At 35.4% G+C, this 20,732-nt stretch overlaps 1 protein-coding gene and 1 non-coding gene across 2 annotated transcripts; one reads left to right on the top strand and one right to left on the bottom strand.

Annotated features, from left to right (window-relative positions):
• The first annotated feature begins 644 nt into the window (after window positions 1-644).
• LOC131157468 (ABC transporter F family member 3) lies at window positions 645-19,696 on the top strand. Its single transcript, XM_058111650.1, has 18 exons — window positions 645-1,123; window positions 7,122-7,337; window positions 7,845-8,037; window positions 8,452-8,660; window positions 8,798-8,953; window positions 9,700-9,828; window positions 9,926-10,027; window positions 10,174-10,320; window positions 11,187-11,249; window positions 12,129-12,175; window positions 12,347-12,406; window positions 12,620-12,702; window positions 13,039-13,133; window positions 14,850-14,936; window positions 17,806-17,893; window positions 18,187-18,272; window positions 18,735-18,797; window positions 19,221-19,696. The coding sequence occupies exons 1-18, from the start codon at window positions 920-922 to the stop codon at window positions 19,341-19,343; spliced, it is 2,151 nt and encodes a 716-aa protein (XP_057967633.1). The 5' UTR covers window positions 645-919; the 3' UTR covers window positions 19,344-19,696.
• A 396-nt stretch (window positions 19,697-20,092) lies between these two features.
• TRNAG-CCC (transfer RNA glycine (anticodon CCC)) lies at window positions 20,093-20,163 on the bottom strand. Its single transcript has one exon. It is a non-coding gene; the product is annotated as a tRNA-Gly (tRNA).
• Window positions 20,164-20,732: the final 569 nt, after the last annotated feature.

The following is a 20,732-nucleotide window of genomic DNA, read 5'->3' as shown; positions in this document are numbered from 1 at the left end:
TTTTCAAGTGATCTAGGTAGGCGAGCAGATCAGACTCGCAGGTAGAGGGGTTTTAGTACCGCCCTGTCAGTAGAGTGAGTATTTTTGGAAGTATTTCTGTATAGCCCCAACCCAGTTGAGGGAATTTTGGGAAACAATTATATATGTATAATTTGGGAACACTGTAGCTCTCTGGTATTGTACATATTTATATATGGGTGGTGGTAATGTGATTTTAGCTTCTTGGTGCTTAGGTGGATGACTAATTTTATATAGGATGGTATAAGAGAAATGAAATTTCACAATAATTGTTGTTAAAAAAAAAAACAGATTCAGAAAATAAATAGTAGGTCATTACAGTTTAAAACTCCTAAAAAAATTATCTTTTTGCAAAATATCAGAATATGTTTGTGTTTTTTGGTAAACTTTAAGAAAAATCTATGAAAATTTTAAAATTTTAGGAAAAGGTACTTAAAATTTTTGAAATCTTAGAAGAGGCCATTGATTTGTTTTTTTACTAAATTTTGGTCGTTCTTTTTTATTTTGAATATATATATATATATATATATATATATCATTAATTAAAATATTTTTTGATAGTATTATTCATGTCAACCAAACGCAACCAAAGGTCCTTTACCAATATACCATGGCTGAACCATTTAGGACGAACCTTTTAAAACGACGTCGTTGAGACACTCGAGGGATGCTGCCGCTTTCGCTGGTGCTAGAGTGCTAGTGTAGCAGAGTGCGAAATTCGGGTCGGCAAAGGGAAGAGATTCCTTCCCCGAAGCAAAGACTGAGAAGGAAGGGAAAGAAAAGTCTTAATTTCTGGACGGCTGAGAGCCGATTCAATCCTTAGCTTTTGACTCTCAGTTTCAATTCAATCTTCCCTTCCTGGTACCCATCCCCGAATCTTCTTCAATTTGATTTGAAGAAGATGACCGAGGTAGCCAGCTCCGTCGTGCACGAAGTGCTAGGTCGAAGAGCTCAAGACGTCGACAAGCCCATTATCGACTACGTCGTCAACGTCCTCGCCGACGAGGACTTCGACTTCGGCGTCGAGGGGGAGGGCGCCGTCGACGCTATCGGCGAAATCCTTGTCAGCGCTGGCTGCGTCTCCGACGATGCCGAATGCCGCTTGGTAAATAATAAATTTTCTGTTTTTTTTTTATGTTTTGAATTTAGAGTGTTGGTTGGATTCTTCGAATGTCACAATTTTCTCGCTTAAAAGGCGCTCCTTTTTTAGGGTTTTGATTTGATCCGTTTCGCGGTGTAGAATTGTTATGCGATTGATTTCGCATTTACCCTCTATTTGGTTGTTGAGAAAACTAAAAGGAACTTCAAAGGGGCATTTTTTTTTTCTTCTCTAGATAATAATCTTTTTGCGAACTGTTGAAGCAAATGTTGCAATGCAGAGGCAGCAACAGTTAGAATACAGCTCATCACAGCAGCATATCAGTTAGCTTACAACAACTAACTGCAAGTCATCCAGTTAGCACAACAGAAGCATTTCAGTTGTAGTTTAGTTACTGTATTGTTAATTATTCTGTTATTGACTGCTGTATATATATATATATACTCTTGTAATCTTCTCCTGATATGAAATAAGACTGAAATATTTTCATTCAGTTTTAACATGGTATCAGAGCTTTTACTCTCTGTTTTTTAATTTCTAAATTCTTGATTTCAAAATTTTCGAGTATCTCAATGGCTTCCGCTACTGGTTCATTCGAAACAACTTACTTCCAGTTCATCACAATTTGTATCCAATTCAAGCACAACAATGGCAGACGAATATGCTGACAATCCTTATTTTCTTCCTGCAAATGAAAATCCAGGTTTTGTTCTTACCTCTCAACCTCTCACAGGTCCAGAAAATTATGTGAGTTGGGCCAGATCAGTATTCTTGGCTTTGAGTTTCAGAAACAAGTTTGGATTTGTAAATGGCTCAATCACATAACTAGATTCTTCTTCTCCATTATTCAATTCTTGGAATCGATGCAATACCATGATTCTTTCTTGGTTAACCAATTCTATGAGTATGGAATTGAAAGCTAGTGTGATGTATATCAACAATGCAAAGGATTTGTGGTTTGATCATAAGGATAGGCTCGCACAGAGTAATGCATGTTTGTTTGAACTTGAGAAAGAAATCTCTCATCTTTGACAAGGTTCACTCTCGGTGACTTCCTATTTTCGGTGACTTCCTATTTTACAAAATTCAAGACTTTATGGGATGAGTTTATCAGCTATCAGCCTTTTACTGTTTGTTCTTGTGCTCATACCTATGGATCCAAGGCTTCTCAATTGGATGCTCAACACAAGGAACATGTTTTAAGGTTTCTCATGGGCTTAAATGATAGTTATAGCAATCTTATTGGTCAAATCTTGTTAATAGAACCATTTCCTTCATTGAGCAAAGTTTGTTCTTTGGTTTTGCCAGAAGAAAAGAGAAGGAACATTGGTCATGGTACCATGGGTCATAATCTTGAAGCTGCTGCAATGTTTGTTAACCACAACAAAGGCCAATTTCAAAATCACAATGGTGGCAAAGGAGGAGGGTATTCTAAGAAAGAAAGGCCAATTTGTACCTATTGTGGTCTAATAGGTCATATAGCTGATAAATGCTATAAGCTTCATAGTTATCCTCCAGGATACAAACCCAAAGGGGGAAACAAAGTTATGGCTAATCAAGTGACTGGTGGTTTTAGGAATTTTGATCCTACTACTTCTTTGACCAATTCCCAAGGCACTACGTCTCAGGTTAATGGTCATTTGCCTGGTTCTTTGCCTCATCTTGGTCCTCATTCAGAGATCATGTCTGCATCAAATGTTCTTGGTGGTTCTTTGCAGTCAAATTTCTCACAGCAGCCTTCATTGGCACAATGTCCAATTACTAAGGCTCAATGTGAGCAATTGCTTACTTTTCTGAAAAATCATTCAGCATCTGAATCAGGCTACATCTGTCACGACACCCATTGCATCTTCTCAAACTACTTTCAATGCTTGTAGCACTTCTACTCCCACTTTTTCTTCCAATTTTTCAGGTAACCCCCTTTGGTTTCAACCAAATCTATCTCATTCCATTTTTTCTGCCCAATTTCTCCATACACATGACTTTAAATCAAATGATTGGATCATTGATACTTGAGCCACTGACCATATGGTCCATTCTGTCTCTCAACTGACTTCTATCACTTCCATTGCACTGTCACACACACAGGCACAGTGCAACTTTCTTCTACTCTCACTCTTATTGATTTTCTGTGTGTCCCTACCTTTAGTTTCAATTTGATTTCAGCTAGTAAGCTTACCAAAAATCTTTCTTGTTGCCTTATAATTCTTGGTAATTGTTGTTTCATTCAGGATCTTGTTTTATGGATCATGATTGGTCTGGGTAAAGAACATAATGGGCTGTATTTGCTGCAAGATTCTACTATGCACTCTTTTATCGCTGCCAATACTGTTCATGCTGGTCATTCTTCTTCAGAGTTGTGGCACACTAGGTTGGGTCATCTTTCTTATTCCAAATTTTATTTGCTTAAAGAAGCACTTGATGTAAATACTTCTAATACACCAGATTGTTGTGATGTTTGTCATTTTTCTAAGCAAAAAAGACTACTCTTTGCTTGTAGTAGTCATGTTTCAAATAAGCCTTTTGAGCTACTACATTGTGACCTATGGGGTCCTTTTACTACTTGTACTCTTGAAGGTTTTAGATATTTTTTAATAATTGTGGATGATTTCACTAGATGTATTTGGGTTTACCTTGTTAAACAAAAATCTGATACTTAGTTTCTTCTTCCTCAATTTGTTGCTATGGTTAAAACTCAATTTAATGCCATAATTCAGACCATCAGAAGTGACAATGGCACTGAATTTTTCCTTGAGGATTTCTTCCATAATAATGGCATCTTGCATTAGTTGAGTTGTGTTGATACTCCTCAATGCTATTGTTGAGAGGAAACATCAACATATCCTAAATGTTGCAAAAGCACTGTTATTTCAATCAAAGGTGTCATTGAACTACTGGGGTGATTGCATATTGACTGCTGTTTACCTACTCAATAGGATTCATTCCAAGTCTTTAGGTAATAAGAGTCCTTTTGAACTTCTTTTCAATAAATCTCCTCCTTATTCTCATTTAAAATGTTTTGGCTGTTTATGCTTTGCTTCTACTCTCTCTCACAATAGGCACAAGTTTGCACCAAGGGCTACAAAATGTGTGTTTCTAGGCTATCCTCATGGCATTAAAGGATATAAGCTTTTGGATATTCAGACTAATTCTATTTTTATATCCAGAGATGTTCAATTCTATGAGCATATTTTTTTTTTTGGGAATTCTGTTAATCCTTCTATTTCCTATCTAGATAATTTTTTTTTTCCCTCATTGCACTTCTGGTTCTCCTCATTTCCATTTTATTCCCCCTTAGTTTTCTTCCACTTATTCACATTCTGATGCTTCACAACCAAGTCCACCTTTACCTACTTCTGCAGAACATAATTCTTCTAATCATGATTCTGAAAATCCTAGTTCTCCAGCAATTGAACTTTCTAATTTTGATTCTGTAGATGCTCTCTCCCCAGTGCCTACTGCCTCCTCTCCTTCTATTCTTCGTCTTCCTTCTTGAAGAAGATCTGCTCGATCTCATCATCCTTCTTCTTACTTATCAGACTATTTTTGTAAGCTTGTTAGTACCAAACCTGCCCCTAGTTTGCCATATGATATTTTTGATGGCCTAAGCTACTCTCATCTTGGCCCTTCTTTTCGTTCTTTTGTCATGGATGTTAATTCTGCTCCCCCAGAACCTGTTTCTTTTCATCAAGCAGTTCAATATTCTGAGTGGAGAGAAGCCATGGACAAAGAGATTGCTGCTTTGGAACTCTATGACACATGGACTCTTACTATGCTGCCTCCTGGTAAATCTCCCATTGGTTGCAAATGGGTATACTGAATCAAGTATCATCTTGATGGTTCTATTAAAAGGTACAAGGCTCGTTTGGTTGCCAAGGGTTTCACTCAAAAACTTGGCTTAGATTACTTAGACACTTTTTCACCTGTTGCGCAGTCTGTTTTAGTAAGGATAGTGCTTGCTTTAGCTGTTGTGAAAGGGTGGTATTTGCATCAACTTGATGTAAGTAATGCTTTTCTTCATGGGGAGTTAGTTGAGGATGTGTGCATGTCTCTTCCACCAGGCTTTCATGGCAAGGGGGAGCATCTTGTTTGCAAATTAAATAAAAGCCTTTATGGACTTAAGCAGGCCTCCAGGCAGTGGTTTGAAAAATTCTCTACCACGATTTTGCAGATGGGATTTGTTCAATCAAGATCTGATTATTCATTATTCACTCTCACGTCTGGTTGTTCTTTCACAGTACTACTGGTTTATGTAGATGATATCTTGCTTACTGGTAATGATCCTTCTTGTGTTGACAATTTGAAGCAAGTCCTTGATGCCAAGTTTGGTTTGAAAGATCATCACTAAGATATTTTTTAGGACTTGAAGTGGCTAGAACTGATAAAGGGATTAGTTTAAACCAGAGAAAGTATGCATTAGAGATTCTAAAAGATACAGGTTTTATTGGCAGCAAACCTGTTAGATCTCCTATGGAACAAAACTTGAGGTTATCCAAGTATGAAGGTAAACCACTTGATGATCCAGTTTAGTACAGAAGGTTAATTGGTAGATTGTTATACTTAACTCTAACCAGGCCAGACATTACCTATGCTGTGCATAGGTTAAACCAATTTGTATCACAACCTAGAGAGCCTCATCAACTTGCAGCCAATAGAATACTCCAGTATCTTAAAGGTTCACCAGGTAAAGGAATTTTCTTTCCAAGCAATTCAGAGCTGCATATTAAATCCTATTGTCATGCAGACTGGGCTAGTTGCCTAGATACAAGAAGATCATTAACTGGTTATGTTGTTTACTTGGGTTCATTGATATCTTGGAAATCAAAGAAGCAAGGAGTGGTTTCAAGGTCCTCTGCTGAAGCTGAGTACAGGGCTATGTCAAGTGCAGCTTGTGAGATCACATGGGTATTACAATTGCTTAAAGACTTAAAGATTGAACATCTTAAGCCAGCCATGCTATTCTGTGGCAATCAAGCAGCTTTATACATAGCTGCAAATCCTGTATTTTGTGAGAGGACAAAGCACATTGAAGTGGATTGTCATTTAGTGAGAGACAAGATTATGGAAGGCATGATAAAAACTCTTCATATTGCAACAAACTCTCAGGTAGCTGATATATTCACCAAGGTATTAGGTTTCTCTTCATTTTCAAAGTTATCAGAAAGGCTGGGATTAAAGGGCATTTTTATTCCAAGGCAAAGCAAGATAAATTCTTCAGTGCAAGTCATAGAGATCAAGGATTGTGACTTGAGGGGGAGTGTTGAAGCAAATGTTGCAATGCAGAGGCAGCAACAGTTAGAATACAGCTTATCACAGCAGCATATCAGTTAGCTTACAACAGCTAACTGCAAGTCATTCAGTTAGCACAACAGAAGCATTTCAGTTGTAGTTTAGTACTGTATTGTTAATTTAATTCTGTTATTAACTGCTGTATATATATATATACACTCTTGTAATCTTCTCCTGATATGAAATAAGACTGAAATATTTTCATTCAGTTTTAACACTAACTTTGATAGTACTACACTGCTTCAGCAAGCAAATTAGCCAGGTTGGATTCGAATATAAAGAGGAATTTCCTTTCAAGATTGCTCCTTTGAGGATTTTTGATTTGATTCATCTCATGGTGTGTTGTGCAATCAATTTCATAATGGGTGAAGCTGAACATTGATAATCTATTTGACAGGTGTGAAAATTAAAGAACAGGAAGCCTCGCCATGGTCGTTTGTTTCGTTTCTATTTATAGTTTAGTTCATCTGCACTATTTTTTGGTAGTGTTAGCTTGTCTGACTAAGTCCACCAAACCATGTGTGGGCATAATTGATTGGAGGTTCTAGTTTAATAGAATCTCAAACTGAGAAAAAATCTAAAATTAAAATTTTTTAAATTTATCCAGTTTTTCCTGAAGACTGGTCATTCTGATATCATCAGACAATTTTTCAATTGAATTTTACTTTTCTTGTTTTACCATTCATAATTTTTTGTTTCTAAAATTTGATGGTAGGTTTGTAGCAAGCTCTCTGATAAATTTGGAAAGCATGGCTTGGTTAAAGCCAAACCAACTGTTCGAAGCCTAGCAGCACCAGTAAGAATGTTTGATGGAATGGATGATGAGGAAGTCCCAAAGAAGAAGCTCGAGGTGATGGATGGTCCTGTGCTATCAGAGCGTGACCGGGCAAAGCTTGAAAGGAAAAAGAGGAAGGATGAACGCCAACGAGAGGTAACAACTAACAACGCATTATAAGATATAACAATTATATAAATTTGCAATTATTGAATCAGTTATACACAATCAACTTCCATTGGAAAAGGTTGATGCGCTGGTAATTCTGAGTTTTGATTATAAACTCAATTTTGATATCAAACAAGGCCTTCCTTTCCCCTTAAACCTTAAATTCCATTGTTGGACAATTTTAAGATGAGATATTAGTTACATCAAGGCTGCCCCCCACGTCCCCCATGTGGGCACCTGGTGCCTGTGGATTGCTCGGTGGGGTGGGTTCTTTTTGTATTAGTATCTACTGGGCTCACCTATTATTATTGTTTTAAGGATTTTGTTTACAATGCCCAAGGATGCCAGTTAAGATGCTATTTTATGAAATACTTTCTTATATAGGTTGACTTTTAATGTGTTGATTTCAAATGCACCGATCTTCACTAGTTCCTTTGAGGCAGTTGTTAACAGGAGTTACAGGACACCTTTTGTTCTAATATTCTGATTATACAGGCACAATATCAAATGCATTTGGCAGAAATGGAAGCAGCGAAAGCAGGAATGCCTGCTGTATGTGTAAACCATGACGGCGGTGGAGGTGGACCTGCTGTTAAGGATATTCGTATGGACAATTTCAGCGTCTCTGTGGGTGGTCGTGATCTCATTGTAGATGGTTCTGTGACACTTTCCTTTGGGAGGCACTATGGTGAGCTTGCGTTTCGTTTCTTCATTGCCCCTAATTTCCTGTTCCAAAAAAATAGATCGTTAAAATAATAAATACAATGAAGTAAAGTGAACAAATTTTATATTTAATAATGAATGGATTTAAAAAAAAAAATTATTTTACAGTATTTTAGCAATTATTAAATTTCTGCATTATCTGCAGTATTGGGAGTTTCTCTGCTATTTTGCTAGTTTGAATCGCATGTAGAAAATGATAGCTCTGTTTTTCTCATGCAAATTCCTGCATAGATCTCCAAATTTGGCACTTTCTGTTATATCTATATCTAGAGTGCTTATTGAAAGGATTACTAACCATTGACTTGCTATACTGTTTCTAACATCTTTGAGGTTGCATGGTGGTCTTTCTTCTTAATGATAGTATATCTGGTTTGTGCAGGTCTTGTTGGGAGAAATGGTACAGGAAAAACGACTTTCCTCAGGCATATGGCTTTGCATGCCATTGAGGGTATTCCTAAAAACTGCCAGATATTGCACGTGGAGCAAGAAGTGGTCGGTGATGACATGACAGCCCTGCAATGTGTTCTTAACTCTGACATTGAAAGAACTCAGCTTTTGGAAGAAGAAGCTCGTCTAGTTGCATTACAGGTTGAATTTCTTCTTATTGCGGAAGATTTCTGGTTGCTTATTTTTTGTTTCCCTGTTCTTCGGTTTTTTTTAGGTTGGATTCAGCATGTATTTGCAATTTTATCAAATCTGCTAATAATGTTGTGATGATGCTGAAGAGAGAATTGGACTTTGACGACATAACTGCAAGCAAAGGGGAGTCAAATGGAGGGGTTGACAAAGATGTTATTGCACAAAAGCTTGATGAGATATATAAGAGGCTTGTGTTTATTGATGCAGATTCTGCTGAGTCACGTGCAGCTTCCATTCTTGCGGTCAGTTCAACTTATTTATTTATTTTTTTCAGTTTCATGCTTGTTTGCAGCATGAAGTGCATGGTTCATTTGAACCTCATACCAATCCTGGGCTAGTTGTTGGCATCCAATGCATATTGGTTACTTGGGGCTGGTTTTGGATTTTCTTAGTATTGGGTTTTGCATGAAAAGGATATGGAGAGAGTTGGAGTCTTGAAAATGAGAGACAGAGAGAGATTGCCATGATAATCATCAAGACCCCGCACTTCGAAATAATTTAGTTTTATTGAGGGAACTGGATTTCACTGGCTTTGTATTTATGGTGTAATGTTAAACATCCATAATCTTCCCAAAAAAAAAAATGTGTCACCACTCACCAGGACTACCCCATATAAGTGTAATTGTTAAGGCAGTCTCCCCAAGAGAAACTTTGGCCCACCAAATATGCCTAGTTTATATGATTAGAATCTAGATATAAATTACTAATCTCTATCTAATCGTATTGTGGTCCGCCCCTTCCTTGGACCCCGCATATGCAGGAGCTTTGTGCACCTGGCTGCCTTTTTTTTATCTCATCCATTGTTATAGGTGCTTAAAATGCCATAGTTTTCTGACCATTTGTGGTTTATGTGTTGCAGTTGTCAATCTTAGCTATAAATTTTGTTTATCTGGTCTAATATCTTGATGAATTATTTTTCTTTACGTTTATCACAAAAAAATGAAAATCCTTGATTGGATGTACTCTTTCTGGCCTTGAACATTTTCAGGGTCTCAGTTTCTCTCCAGAAATGCAGAAGAAGGCAACAAAAACATTTTCTGGGGGATGGCGAATGCGTATAGCTCTTGCTCGGGCACTATTCATAGAGCCTGATTTGCTACTGCTTGATGAACCAACGGTACATTATGCATAACCTGTCCCCTTTGATCTTCAGTTTTGGTTAGTATAACTGTGAAAAAATATTTGCTTATTTCTTTGTTCATCAAATTTGGCAGAATCATCTCGATCTTCATGCTGTCCTTTGGCTTGAGTCTTATCTTGTGAAATGGCCAAAAACTTTTATTGTTGTTTCCCATGCCAGAGAATTCTTGAACACGGTACTACATTCATGCTTTTTGATATTTGAATGAAGACAAGATAATATTTTTAGTAAAATCAGAATATTCATTTTTTTGGGTTCTACTTGTCATAATGTTATATGACAGGTGTTGCTAAATTTCCCCCTCTTTTTTTTTCCCCCTAGGTAGTCACAGATATAATCTATTTACGTGGGCAAAAATTGACTACTTACAAAGGGAATTATGATACATTTGAGAGGACTCAAGAGGAACAACTTAAGAACCAACAGAAAGCATTTGAGGCTAATGAAAGGACAAGAACCCATATGCAGGTCTTCTCTGATGCACCATTACTATAATTGATGCTTCAGCATTTCTTCTGTTGCTTTATTGTTTTTCCTAACAAGATTTAGGGGCTGTTTGGTATTACTATCAAAAAGTAGAGAAATGAAAGCTAGAAACGAAAACCAAAAACCAGAAACAAAAACTATAAACTAGAAACCAACAATGTGTTTGGTTAATATTTATAGAACTAATACAAATTAAAAACTTAATTGAAAAATGCTCATTTATCTTTAAATAAAATAATATTATAGAAATATGCTTAAAATAATAAAATTACAAATAATACACATTTAAAAAATTACTATAACAAAAATAAAATTTATTATAATTATTTTATTTAATTGTTCGACTTTCAAATTTTTCTTTGCAATAAAAATTTTATTGGACGTGACAATTGAAAAATAGTGAAAGTATTTTGTAATTGGCTTTATTATTATTTTTTTGAAATTTATGAATATTTTTTAATTATATTTAAATTCATATGATCATTTAATTTTGATTTTAATTTAGAAGTGTATAAAATGAATAATTTAATCCAAAAAAAAAAATTATGGATATTAAAATTTCTGGTAACAGGTTACTAAAAAAACTTAATACTATAAAATTTGGTTTTTCAGTTTTTTGGCAACAGCTTAAAACCAACAACAAAAACAAAAAATTGACAACATAAACAAACACGTTTTTACAATTTGTTTCTTCACTGTAGAGAAACAGAAACAGAAAACAAAAAACAAAAACGATGCCAAATAGACCCTTAATTAATGCCTGATGTGTTCACTTGTTCCGTCTTTGGCTCATATTTGAATGAAGGAATTTTTGGTTAATGTACATTTGTTTCTTTTGTCTGTTGCAGTCATTTATTGATAAGTTCCGGTACAATGCAAAACGGGCAGCTCTTGTTCAGTCAAGGATCAAGGTGCTTTTTATTATTTCAGTGATATCTCAAATGGCATTAAATGCAATCCTCAAAAATCAAAAACTCTATAATCTTCTCGGAATCCAGCATTGTTCCTTTGTGTTCGGGTTTTTGAATTTGCCCTTGGTATTTCAAGAACTCAAAATGTTGTTTTGGCAACTAGGGTTGCAAACGAGTTGAGCCAAGCTGAACTTTGTTATGCTCAAGCTTGTTTGTTAAAATTTTAACTGAGCTTAGACCAAGCTTTAACTTGCTTGCTCAAGCTTGTTTATTATGCAAATGAAAAAACTCACTAGCCCTTACCAAGCCGAGCAGCCAAGTTGGTTCTTTTGGAACCTCTAACTCTGAGGGGTGAGAGGCTGTAGGGTTTTGTTACACAAAAAGGTGAAAAAGGGGTGTTTACTAATGCTGCCTTGTAGTTTTTTTTGCCCCTAGCTAAGCAGTATATTGGCCTTGGGCATTGACCCTATCACTAAATTTAGGATATGGAGTTTTAGCTAACTAAGCCCATGACCCAACAGTCCCTGCTTTTAAGTTCACTACAGTCTATAGACCTCAATTCAACCTTATTAAACTAGCCTATAAATGAGTCTAATCCAAGCCTATTAGACAAGCTCAAACTGAGCCTATAGTTGAGATTCTGACGAACTGAGCCCAGTCATGTCCAGTTTTGCTTGTTTATTAAATGAGCCGCAAAAATTGGGCTTGAGAATCGCTCATTCATATAATGAACGAGCCTAAACGAGCCCTTAGAGAACCAGGCTCCTGAGTCACTCGATAGCAGGTTGGTTCATTTGCAGCCCTATCAACAACCAAGTTTTATTTTTTTAACTCATTACTGGAAGTAATTTATGTCGATCTCGTTGATTTCTTCTTCAGGCTTTGGATCGACTGGGTCATGTGGATGAAGTTGTTAGTGACCCTGAGTATGTACTGCATCCTTCAATATTTGTGCATGTGCATGCCCACAATTTCCTTCTATATTTGATCAAAATAATAGATCACAACATGTATAATTAAATGCTACCTGACATTGCTTCTCTTTCCATCATCAGATCCCATTGACTATTTTTTGTGCTATTTTTTTTGGTTTGAAGCTACAAATTTGAATTTCCAACCCCAGATGATAGACCAGGTCCCCCAATAATAAGTTTCAGGTTTGATTTGACAGCTTTTAAATTATATTTTTAACTAAGGAGTGCTTGTACTTTGATTTATCTTTCATATCCGGTTCCTTTATGACCATTTCTTATTGACTGCCTCAATGCAATGCAAGTGATATGGGATTGGTGGTTTTTATTGCCTGCTTAACTGTGGACTTGGATTGAGTGCTTATCGTAATGTGTTGATGTTTTTTAATGTGATCACAGTGACGCTTCATTTGGTTATCCTGGGGGTCCCCTATTGTTTAAGAATTTGAATTTTGGGATAGATTTGGACAGCCGTATAGCAAGTAAGGATTGTTATCCAAAATGTTTACACTCTATATATTAGTGCCATGAGGTGGTGGATGCTTGTCTGTTTCAATATTGCATTTTGCCTCATATCATCTATGCGTCTGTTGTATAGCTTGCATTTTTTAAATAGTGTCTGGACATGTTATTTTGTGGACTTGTGGGTTTGAATCATGTCCTTGGGCAGACAAAATATGCCTTTGGCTTTGTGTATGAGGATGATATTAGAGAATGATGTATCATTTCTGTGGTTATCATTTTTTCTGTTTTTTCTTTCCTCAATCTTGGTCTCCAAATTTAATTCAATTTAATTTAATTTTATTTATTTTTGGCAGTGGTTGGGCCAAATGGCATTGGCAAGTCAACCATACTCAAATTAATTGCAGGGGAGCTTCAACCAAGCTCTGGGACAGTTTTTCGTTCAGCTAAGGTATCTCTTGTTTTCTTATTAGATTACCAGAGGTCCAGAATAATAATGTATGCTCATATTAATACTTCCTACTTGTTGTTTGGGGCAAAATGGTGCAGCTGGCTCCAGCTTTCTGCAATGATGAAAGCAAACTTTGAATGGTGGTGATTTCAGATTTAAATAAACTTGCCTGCTAAGTTGTTGTAATCAAGTCTAATGTCACAGTGTATTGTTTTTCTGGTTCTCATTTGACCGAATTCTGTCGATGCATGCCAAATGAAAGGGGTCAAGTATTTTTTAATCTCTGGAAAGGGAGGTGGGTGAGGGAATTTTTAAAACTGAAAGCTTGTAATTAGGGTTATTCACATGATGGAAGTAACGTTTCACAGATTATTTGACTTTGCTTGGAACATCTTCAATGATGTAGAACCTTATGAATTCTTGGTTATCTACAAGTTTCGCTATCACTCTCTAATTAATATATTTTATTTATTATCTGTATTTGTGTCAAAATCCTTAGCAGCAGTTTTGCTTTGTTAGGATCTCTTTTGAGTTTTTCCAACTCAAATTTGGGTTTATCCTCCCAGTGTAATCTCCCAGTGCCATACGCTCTGCCACTATGTTTTTAATTGCTGTATGGCATGTACTGTGGTTGATCTTCTAGCATGGATGACCAAGAGAATTCCACTTTATGCTTTATAGTTGCCTTGTTTCCTATGGAGTTGTTTTCCTTGGTTGTCCAATATAATTTCATCTAACAACACTTAATATGCGCTTTCCCTTAGACTGGGTTGCCATAACTGAAGAAGTATGATTGGAAAGGGTGATTGGATTGCATTATGATGAGAATGCTAGTTGGCATTTGGAAAACTTGGTTTGGTCGGCTTTGGACAAAACTCAAAACACTGAACCAAACTGATTGGTTCTTAAAACTTAAGAACCATAAGGTCCATAACAAACTGAAACCAAAGTTTTGTTTAAAAAAAGAAGTCAGTTAAACTGTTCAGTCCAGTTCATTTCAGCTTTTTGAAAGCTCTGAACTAGCACATTGCTCAGGGAGCAATGGAGGGACTTTTCCTTGTTCTATGAAATGCTGTCCTTTCCATTTCTTATATTTCACCTTGCTGAATAGTAAATATGTCAATACTTCGACCCATGCATAAATAATTCATGTGCTACTGTTCCACCCCCATTCTTTGACAATTAAAATAAGACAAAAAATTTATGGAATTGATAAAAGAACTAGAAGAAATTATAAAACAAACATAAATAAAGAACATTAATAAAATAATACAAGCCAAATTTGGTTTACATGTAAAACCCAAACCGGAAACTGATTTTTGAAAGGTGAAAACCAAACATTGAAACTGAAATGTGAAATGGTTTGATTTTGGTTTGCAGTTTTTTGGTAATATTAGTAAGCCCTTATGGCAAACCATGCGGGCGTACACATACATCAGTGATGAGTGTGTGTGTGTGTGTATTGTGTGTGTGTGTATGTGTGTGTTTATGTCTATATGCTAAAAGGCCAACCCCCAACTTTGCACAAAGCTAAAAATCCAGAACTTGTGGTTTTTTAGGTATCCACGAGGCATCCTTGTGGCACTTCATGATGGGAGCATCCCATTTAATCACTTCTAGTTAATAACAACTCTAAGAAAGTTGTTCAACTAATAGCATAAGTGATTTGAGCCTTGCATACGTTATTTAATGCCCACTAATTTGTTTTCTATACAGGTTCGCATTGCTGTGTTCAGTCAACACCATGTTGATGGGCTAGATTTATCTTCAAATCCTCTTCTTTATATGATGCGGTGCTTCCCGGTGAGTTTTGAATGCTACCAAATGACTTTCCTTTTTCTGTTTTGTTATGAGAATTTTCAAGTATTCATATGGACATAGTTCTGAAGGTCATCAGTAACCCCCTCTTCTCTGTAGGGCGTAATTTTCTTTCCTCTAGGGATTTTTAGGAGTTTGATAGGTTCAGATAGAGCTATGCAGTCTGCTGACCAGTGATTTCCTATATTTTCCATCATTTAGCTTCGGCCACATGCATCTCAGATGCATTTCTCAGGATTGGTCTGGCCTAGCCTGATTAGAAAGTTCCTTTTGGGCTCCATGAAATGGTTCCCTACTCTTTTTTCACCCTTCCAACAGTTCCCTGCCACTTGGTCAATTCTCATTCATCAATAGATTGTCAAATTTCAGGGTGGTTGGTTGCATGATGTCTAGGCTATTTTTGGGTTCTGTGTGATTTATTTTTGTTTCCCATACTTGGTTCTTATAATAATGTGGGAATTATGATAAGATTGGATGGATTATGTCTTGATGCTGTAATACCCCTTATAATTCTTCTGAAAATATTGTCATCTAAGACCCAATTGCCCCCTACATACCAAGTTTTTTTGAAACTTTACCTGTTGTTTAGAAGGCATCTACAACACAGTTCAATTAGATGACCACAATTTCCTCACTTTTTCAAAAGCATCAGCCAATTAAACTGGCAATCACTGTAAAGTTGAAGCAATGTCTCAAATCTATCAAGTGTGCTAATGATTTGAAACACTGAAGCGTTGCTTCAGCTACTGTAATATGGTCGTATCTCTTTACAGCAAATTCTTGGATTTTCTGCAAGCCTTATTTCAGATAAGGAGTGTGTTTGTTTGCATAAGAAACACTAGTCCAGTAATGTTCACATAGATTAATAGGGATATCCAGTAATTTTCTTTTGGTTTTTCTGCTTTGAGGATCTGTTGTCCCTTCCTAGGATGTAATTGGTGTAATTCTGTAATTCTCTCTTTTGTCTATCTTGTCACATTTCTGCTACCAAATAAAAAAACTCTGAAACTCTTACAAGCAGTTTACATTTTCCATTTTCAATTTCTCAAGTAATTACAAAAAAGCCACCTTGTTTTTCAGGTATTACTGTTGAAAATTATGAAAACAAAAACTAAAAACCCTGAAGCAAAAATTAAAAATTGACACCTGCAACTTGTTTGGTTAATATTTATAAAATAAAACTAATACAAATTAAAAACTTAATTGAAGAAATGCTCATTTCCGTGATTCCGTCTTGAATCAAATAACAATTAAAAAAATATATTTTAAATAATAAACATACAGAAAATAAAAAACAAAAAATATTATAATAAAAATATAAATTGTTGTAATTATTTTTTTTAATTGGCATATATTTCAAAACTCACTTTTTAGTGCTACAAGAACAATCTTATTGTACATCAAAATTGAAAAATAGTAAAAAAAAATTTTAAAATTACTTTTTTTTCTTCAAAATTTTAGAAAATTTATGGATATTTTATTTAAATTATATTTTAAATTCAGTCATTTTATTTAAATTTTAATTGCCAAGTATTTATGAAATTAATGATTTAATTTGCAATAGTTAATTCTTCATATTAAAGTATTTTGGTAATAGGTTGTTAAAATAACTGAAAACCATTTTATGATTTTCTAGTTTTTTCAAGAACAGCTAAAAACCAAGCAAGAAATTGGAAGCATAAACAAATGCGTCATAATTTGTTTGTTCACTGTATAGAAACAAAAACAGAAAATGGAGACGATACAGACCTCGGTTTTGTAACATTTGTATAGACAAGGTGGAAAACAAATTAACAATAAAAATAATTTTTCATCTTTCTGTATCAATGTTGGAAAATTGGAAAGATAAAGTCATTTTTGTTATTCTTTGGAGAACCAGAAATAGAAAATAGAGCTTTTTTCCAGAACCACTTAGCAGGCCATTTAGGATCATGAAAATCCATCCCCAGGTTTTTTTGTCAATGTTGTGATGCTTCCTGTTCTTGGTGTTCCACATTCTTTTAGGTAAAGATTGTATGAAGTAGATTAAAAAATCCCCAATGTGGATGTGTTTTTTCCCCCTAAGGGGCTTTGTACATGTGACATTTTTCATGATCAATATATGTTACGCCAGAATTGTGTTTGAAAGGTTGTTGTTCAAGGCCTCAACCTAAGCTCTATCCAGCCTGCCAGATTGAGATTGTTCCAGCAATTCCTATTTCTTGTAAACTGTTTGATTGGATTGGACCAGCTCAACTCTCTGCAGTGTTGTTGAAGTCTTTGCAGCTGATGTCATTGTTTGTTATTTCACATGCATTATATGTACTTGCAATTAGCAGTAGAATTTTTTTATGTATTTATTGTATAATTAATTAATTAATTCTTTACATTTTATTTTATCATTAAACTCTTTTTCTTTGTGTATAGCATTAATTTCTATCTCACTATAAATTATTGCAAGTTGTTAGCCAAAATAAGGTCAACAAAATAATGAAATTTTATATTGAAATTAAACATTGAAAATTAAGCACCAAAGAAAGAGTTTATTTATGATCGGTTATGAGTGAGTTATAAAATGTTTGTCTTAGTTACAAGTAATCATGCGTTAATTGTGGGATACCTAATATTTTTCTATATTTCTTTAGCTTTAATATTCAATGTATGTATTACATATGTACACGCGCGCGCGCGCGCACACATATACACACACCTGCATACATATATATATATATATATGTCTTTAGGTGGGGAAAAAAAAAGTGGACACCAAAGAGGTGGAATCCTTTTTATAGACATACAAACACATTTGGACACACATGCTTCTCTAAATAATTGTGTAACAAATTCCCTTTGGAAAACCTGTGGTCCCTTGCAGGGTGTGCCTGAACAGAAACTCCGAAGTCACCTGGGTTCATTAGGTGTCTCTGGAAATCTTGCTCTTCAGCCAATGTACACATTGTCAGGTATCTTCCTTTTCTGCAAATTATTCATGCAGTTTTGTTACTGAAGACCAGAGGGTAGAGATTTAAATGACCATCTAGAGCTTAGGTTTGGAATTTAAGATGGATCTTGCAAGAGGTTGAATGAGCTACCCCAGGGAAAGCCTCAATCAAGTTTGAGAGCTCAAGCTTGAAGGCTTGCCAAAATGGGTATGGAGTGCGGATACCGGCATATAGGCTTGTTCATTGTGCCCTGAAGATTTTCCCAAATGTTAGGTAAATATATATTTTGAAATTTTCTATTTCTGTTGTATCAGGTGGTCAGAAAAGCAGAGTTGCTTTTGCAAAGATAACTTTCAAGAAACCACACATTATACTTCTCGATGAGCCGTCAAATCATCTAGTAAGTCATCTTTTTTCTTTTGTTGGTTCCTTTTTGGCGCTGGACACTGTTTTGATTTTATTTTATTTTTTATTTTTTATATTCTTGTGCCTATGGGAGTAGAATAGTTGAGTTGTTTTCAGTTTTGAGGGAAGAAAATGCTAAACCCATGGCTAATATCTCCAGTTTCACAACTCTGAATTCTTTCATGGTTGGTTAGGTAGAAATCTTTGTTGAATTATATTGTGCAAATGTTTAATTATTTAGCATATCCAAATTACATAACAATATCATACCTCATCCAAAAGAGCATTGATAAACAAGTAAAATCTTTTCCTTGACTACATTTTCTGTTGAAAAAATGGGTGGAAATTTTTTGGGTTTAGAATTCTCATTTTGTCACAACTGACTGGAGAACTGCATTTTTTTTTGGTTCTTAATTAATTTTTTTTTTTTGGGTATCCCGATGTTGTTGAAATGCAGGATTTGGATGCTGTAGAGGCACTAATTCAAGGTCTTGTTCTGTTCCAAGGAGGCGTATTAATGGTATAATTCCCCTTGTCTGATGATCCTCGCCTTCTACAAGAATAACAACACAACTTGTGTCTATGACTCAAATAACTATCTTTTTCCTCTCTACTAGTTCAAATTTTTTAAAAAGGTAAAACTATTTGAGTGAAGGCTGCACAAGTCATTCCCATTTCCAAATGCAGCCGCCACCACCACTCTTAACATCATTCTTGGTTCCTGGAAAGGAATGGGGTAGGAATGGAATGGGATGAAAATTTAAATGGAGGGTATGACGAAATTAGTGATAAATTCGATTCCATTCTACCCTATTCCATTCCATGCCTATCTACCGAATGTGCATTAATCTCTAATGATAATCACAAGACTCTGTCAAGCCATTTTTGAGGTTAATTTTTCGTTACATTCATGCGTTTGTGTGTATACCCATTTCTCTTTCAGGTAAGTCATGATGAACATCTGATATCGGGAAGTGTCGAGGAGCTGTGGGTGGTGTCTGAAGGTAGGGTGAACCCTTTCCAAGGGACATTCCAAGACTACAAGAAGATCCTTCAGTCCTCTTAGAAGCAACTTAAGCAAGCTCCACCCTGAAAGGTTTTGAAGCTTTGCTGTTTACTCAGGGTGATTTAAGAGCCCTCTTATGTTTACATTCTGGAAATTGAAGTTGGTTTCCCTCATATGCAATAGGGCATATTCATTTTTTTTTTTATAGGGTTTTAGGGTGATCTGTTTTCTTCGTATATTTACAGTCGTCCCAATATAATTATGGTAACGTTTTGTAGCCCCTGTTTGGTTAATGAGAGTTCATGTATTCATTTTTGTCGATACTATGGGCCCTTGTGGGCATTCATGGATTCTTTGTGAGCCATTTAAAATGAGCTAATGGTAAAAACAAACTTGTCACTCAGTTTGATTCATGAAATGCCTTGATAAATTAAATCAACAGCCCTATAAGTTAATTCATTTCCTTTCAGAAACTTGCTCAAATTTTGGTTAATGAGAGTTAATGTATTCATTTTTGTCGATACAATAGGCCCTTGTGGGCATCCGTGGATTCTTTGTGAGCCATTTAGAATGAGTTAATGGTAAAAACAAACTTGTCACTCGGTTTGATTCATGAAATTGCATGATAAATTAAATCAACAGCCCTATAAGTTCAATTCAATTCCTTTCAGTAACTTGTGTGATCCATTTCTTTCAATTTTGGTTAATGTATTCATTTTTGTCGATACAATAGGCCCTTGTGGCTGTGGGCATTCATGGATTCTTTGTGAACCATTTCAAATGAGCTAATGGTTAGAAAAATGAACACTTGCGCATCCGGGGAATCGAACCCCGGTCAGTACCGTGGGAGGGTACTATGATACCACTACACCAGATGCGCTTCATGTGTGTTGGCAAACAGAAATATTTTTTAATAAAGTATTCTGGTTTGATCAATAAGCCTCCCTACATTTTCCCTCAATCTGCATAAAATTCAAAATTAATACTAGAAATCTATGATCACAAACGTAATTTTAATAAGAGTATAATTAGTTTCTTATTGGTATTAAATTATTTTTGTCAAACTATAATTTGTACTCTAATCTAAAGAGTAACTTATATTTTGTATGGGACGGGTTCTAAACACACCAAAGTGACTCAAATCTAAATGTGGATGCACATTATACAAGAAATTATTTAATTAGACTGGTTAACCATGTTACATCTTACATAATCTATCAAATCTTTCAAATTTTGATGATTTTTAAATAATGATAATCTTTTCAAGTCAAACTTTTTCAAAATTATATCAGATCCAATTATTTCATTAAATATAACATATCGTGGTTAGACAGTATAACCTAAAATTTTTTAAACTAGATATGATTAGAGTGTGGCAAAGATAGTGTGGCTCTGCTACTCCTTGGTTGGGACCTTTAACTTGGGTTTGTGTGGATTTAGGTAAAACAT

The sequence above is a fragment of the Malania oleifera genome, chromosome 6 (genome assembly GCF_029873635.1).
Source record: "Malania oleifera isolate guangnan ecotype guangnan chromosome 6, ASM2987363v1, whole genome shotgun sequence".
NCBI lineage: Eukaryota > Viridiplantae > Streptophyta > Magnoliopsida > Santalales > Ximeniaceae > Malania > Malania oleifera.
Note: the sequence above shows the minus strand (reverse complement) of the source record. Positions and strands in the feature narration are given on the sequence as shown.

What these genes read in the sequence shown, in the direction of transcription:
- LOC131157468 (XM_058111650.1), top strand. Translation starts at nt 920, where the DNA reads ATGACCGAGGTAGCCAGCTCCGTCGTGCACGAAGTGCTAGGTCGAAGA. An exon ending in AGGATGAACGCCAACGAGAG is followed by an intron (nt 7,338 to 7,844) that starts GTAACAACTAAC and finishes CTGATTATACAG; the next exon opens with GCACAATATCAAATGCATTT. An exon ending in CAGTTTTTCGTTCAGCTAAG is followed by an intron (nt 13,134 to 14,849) that starts GTATCTCTTGTT and finishes TTTTCTATACAG; the next exon opens with GTTCGCATTGCTGTGTTCAG.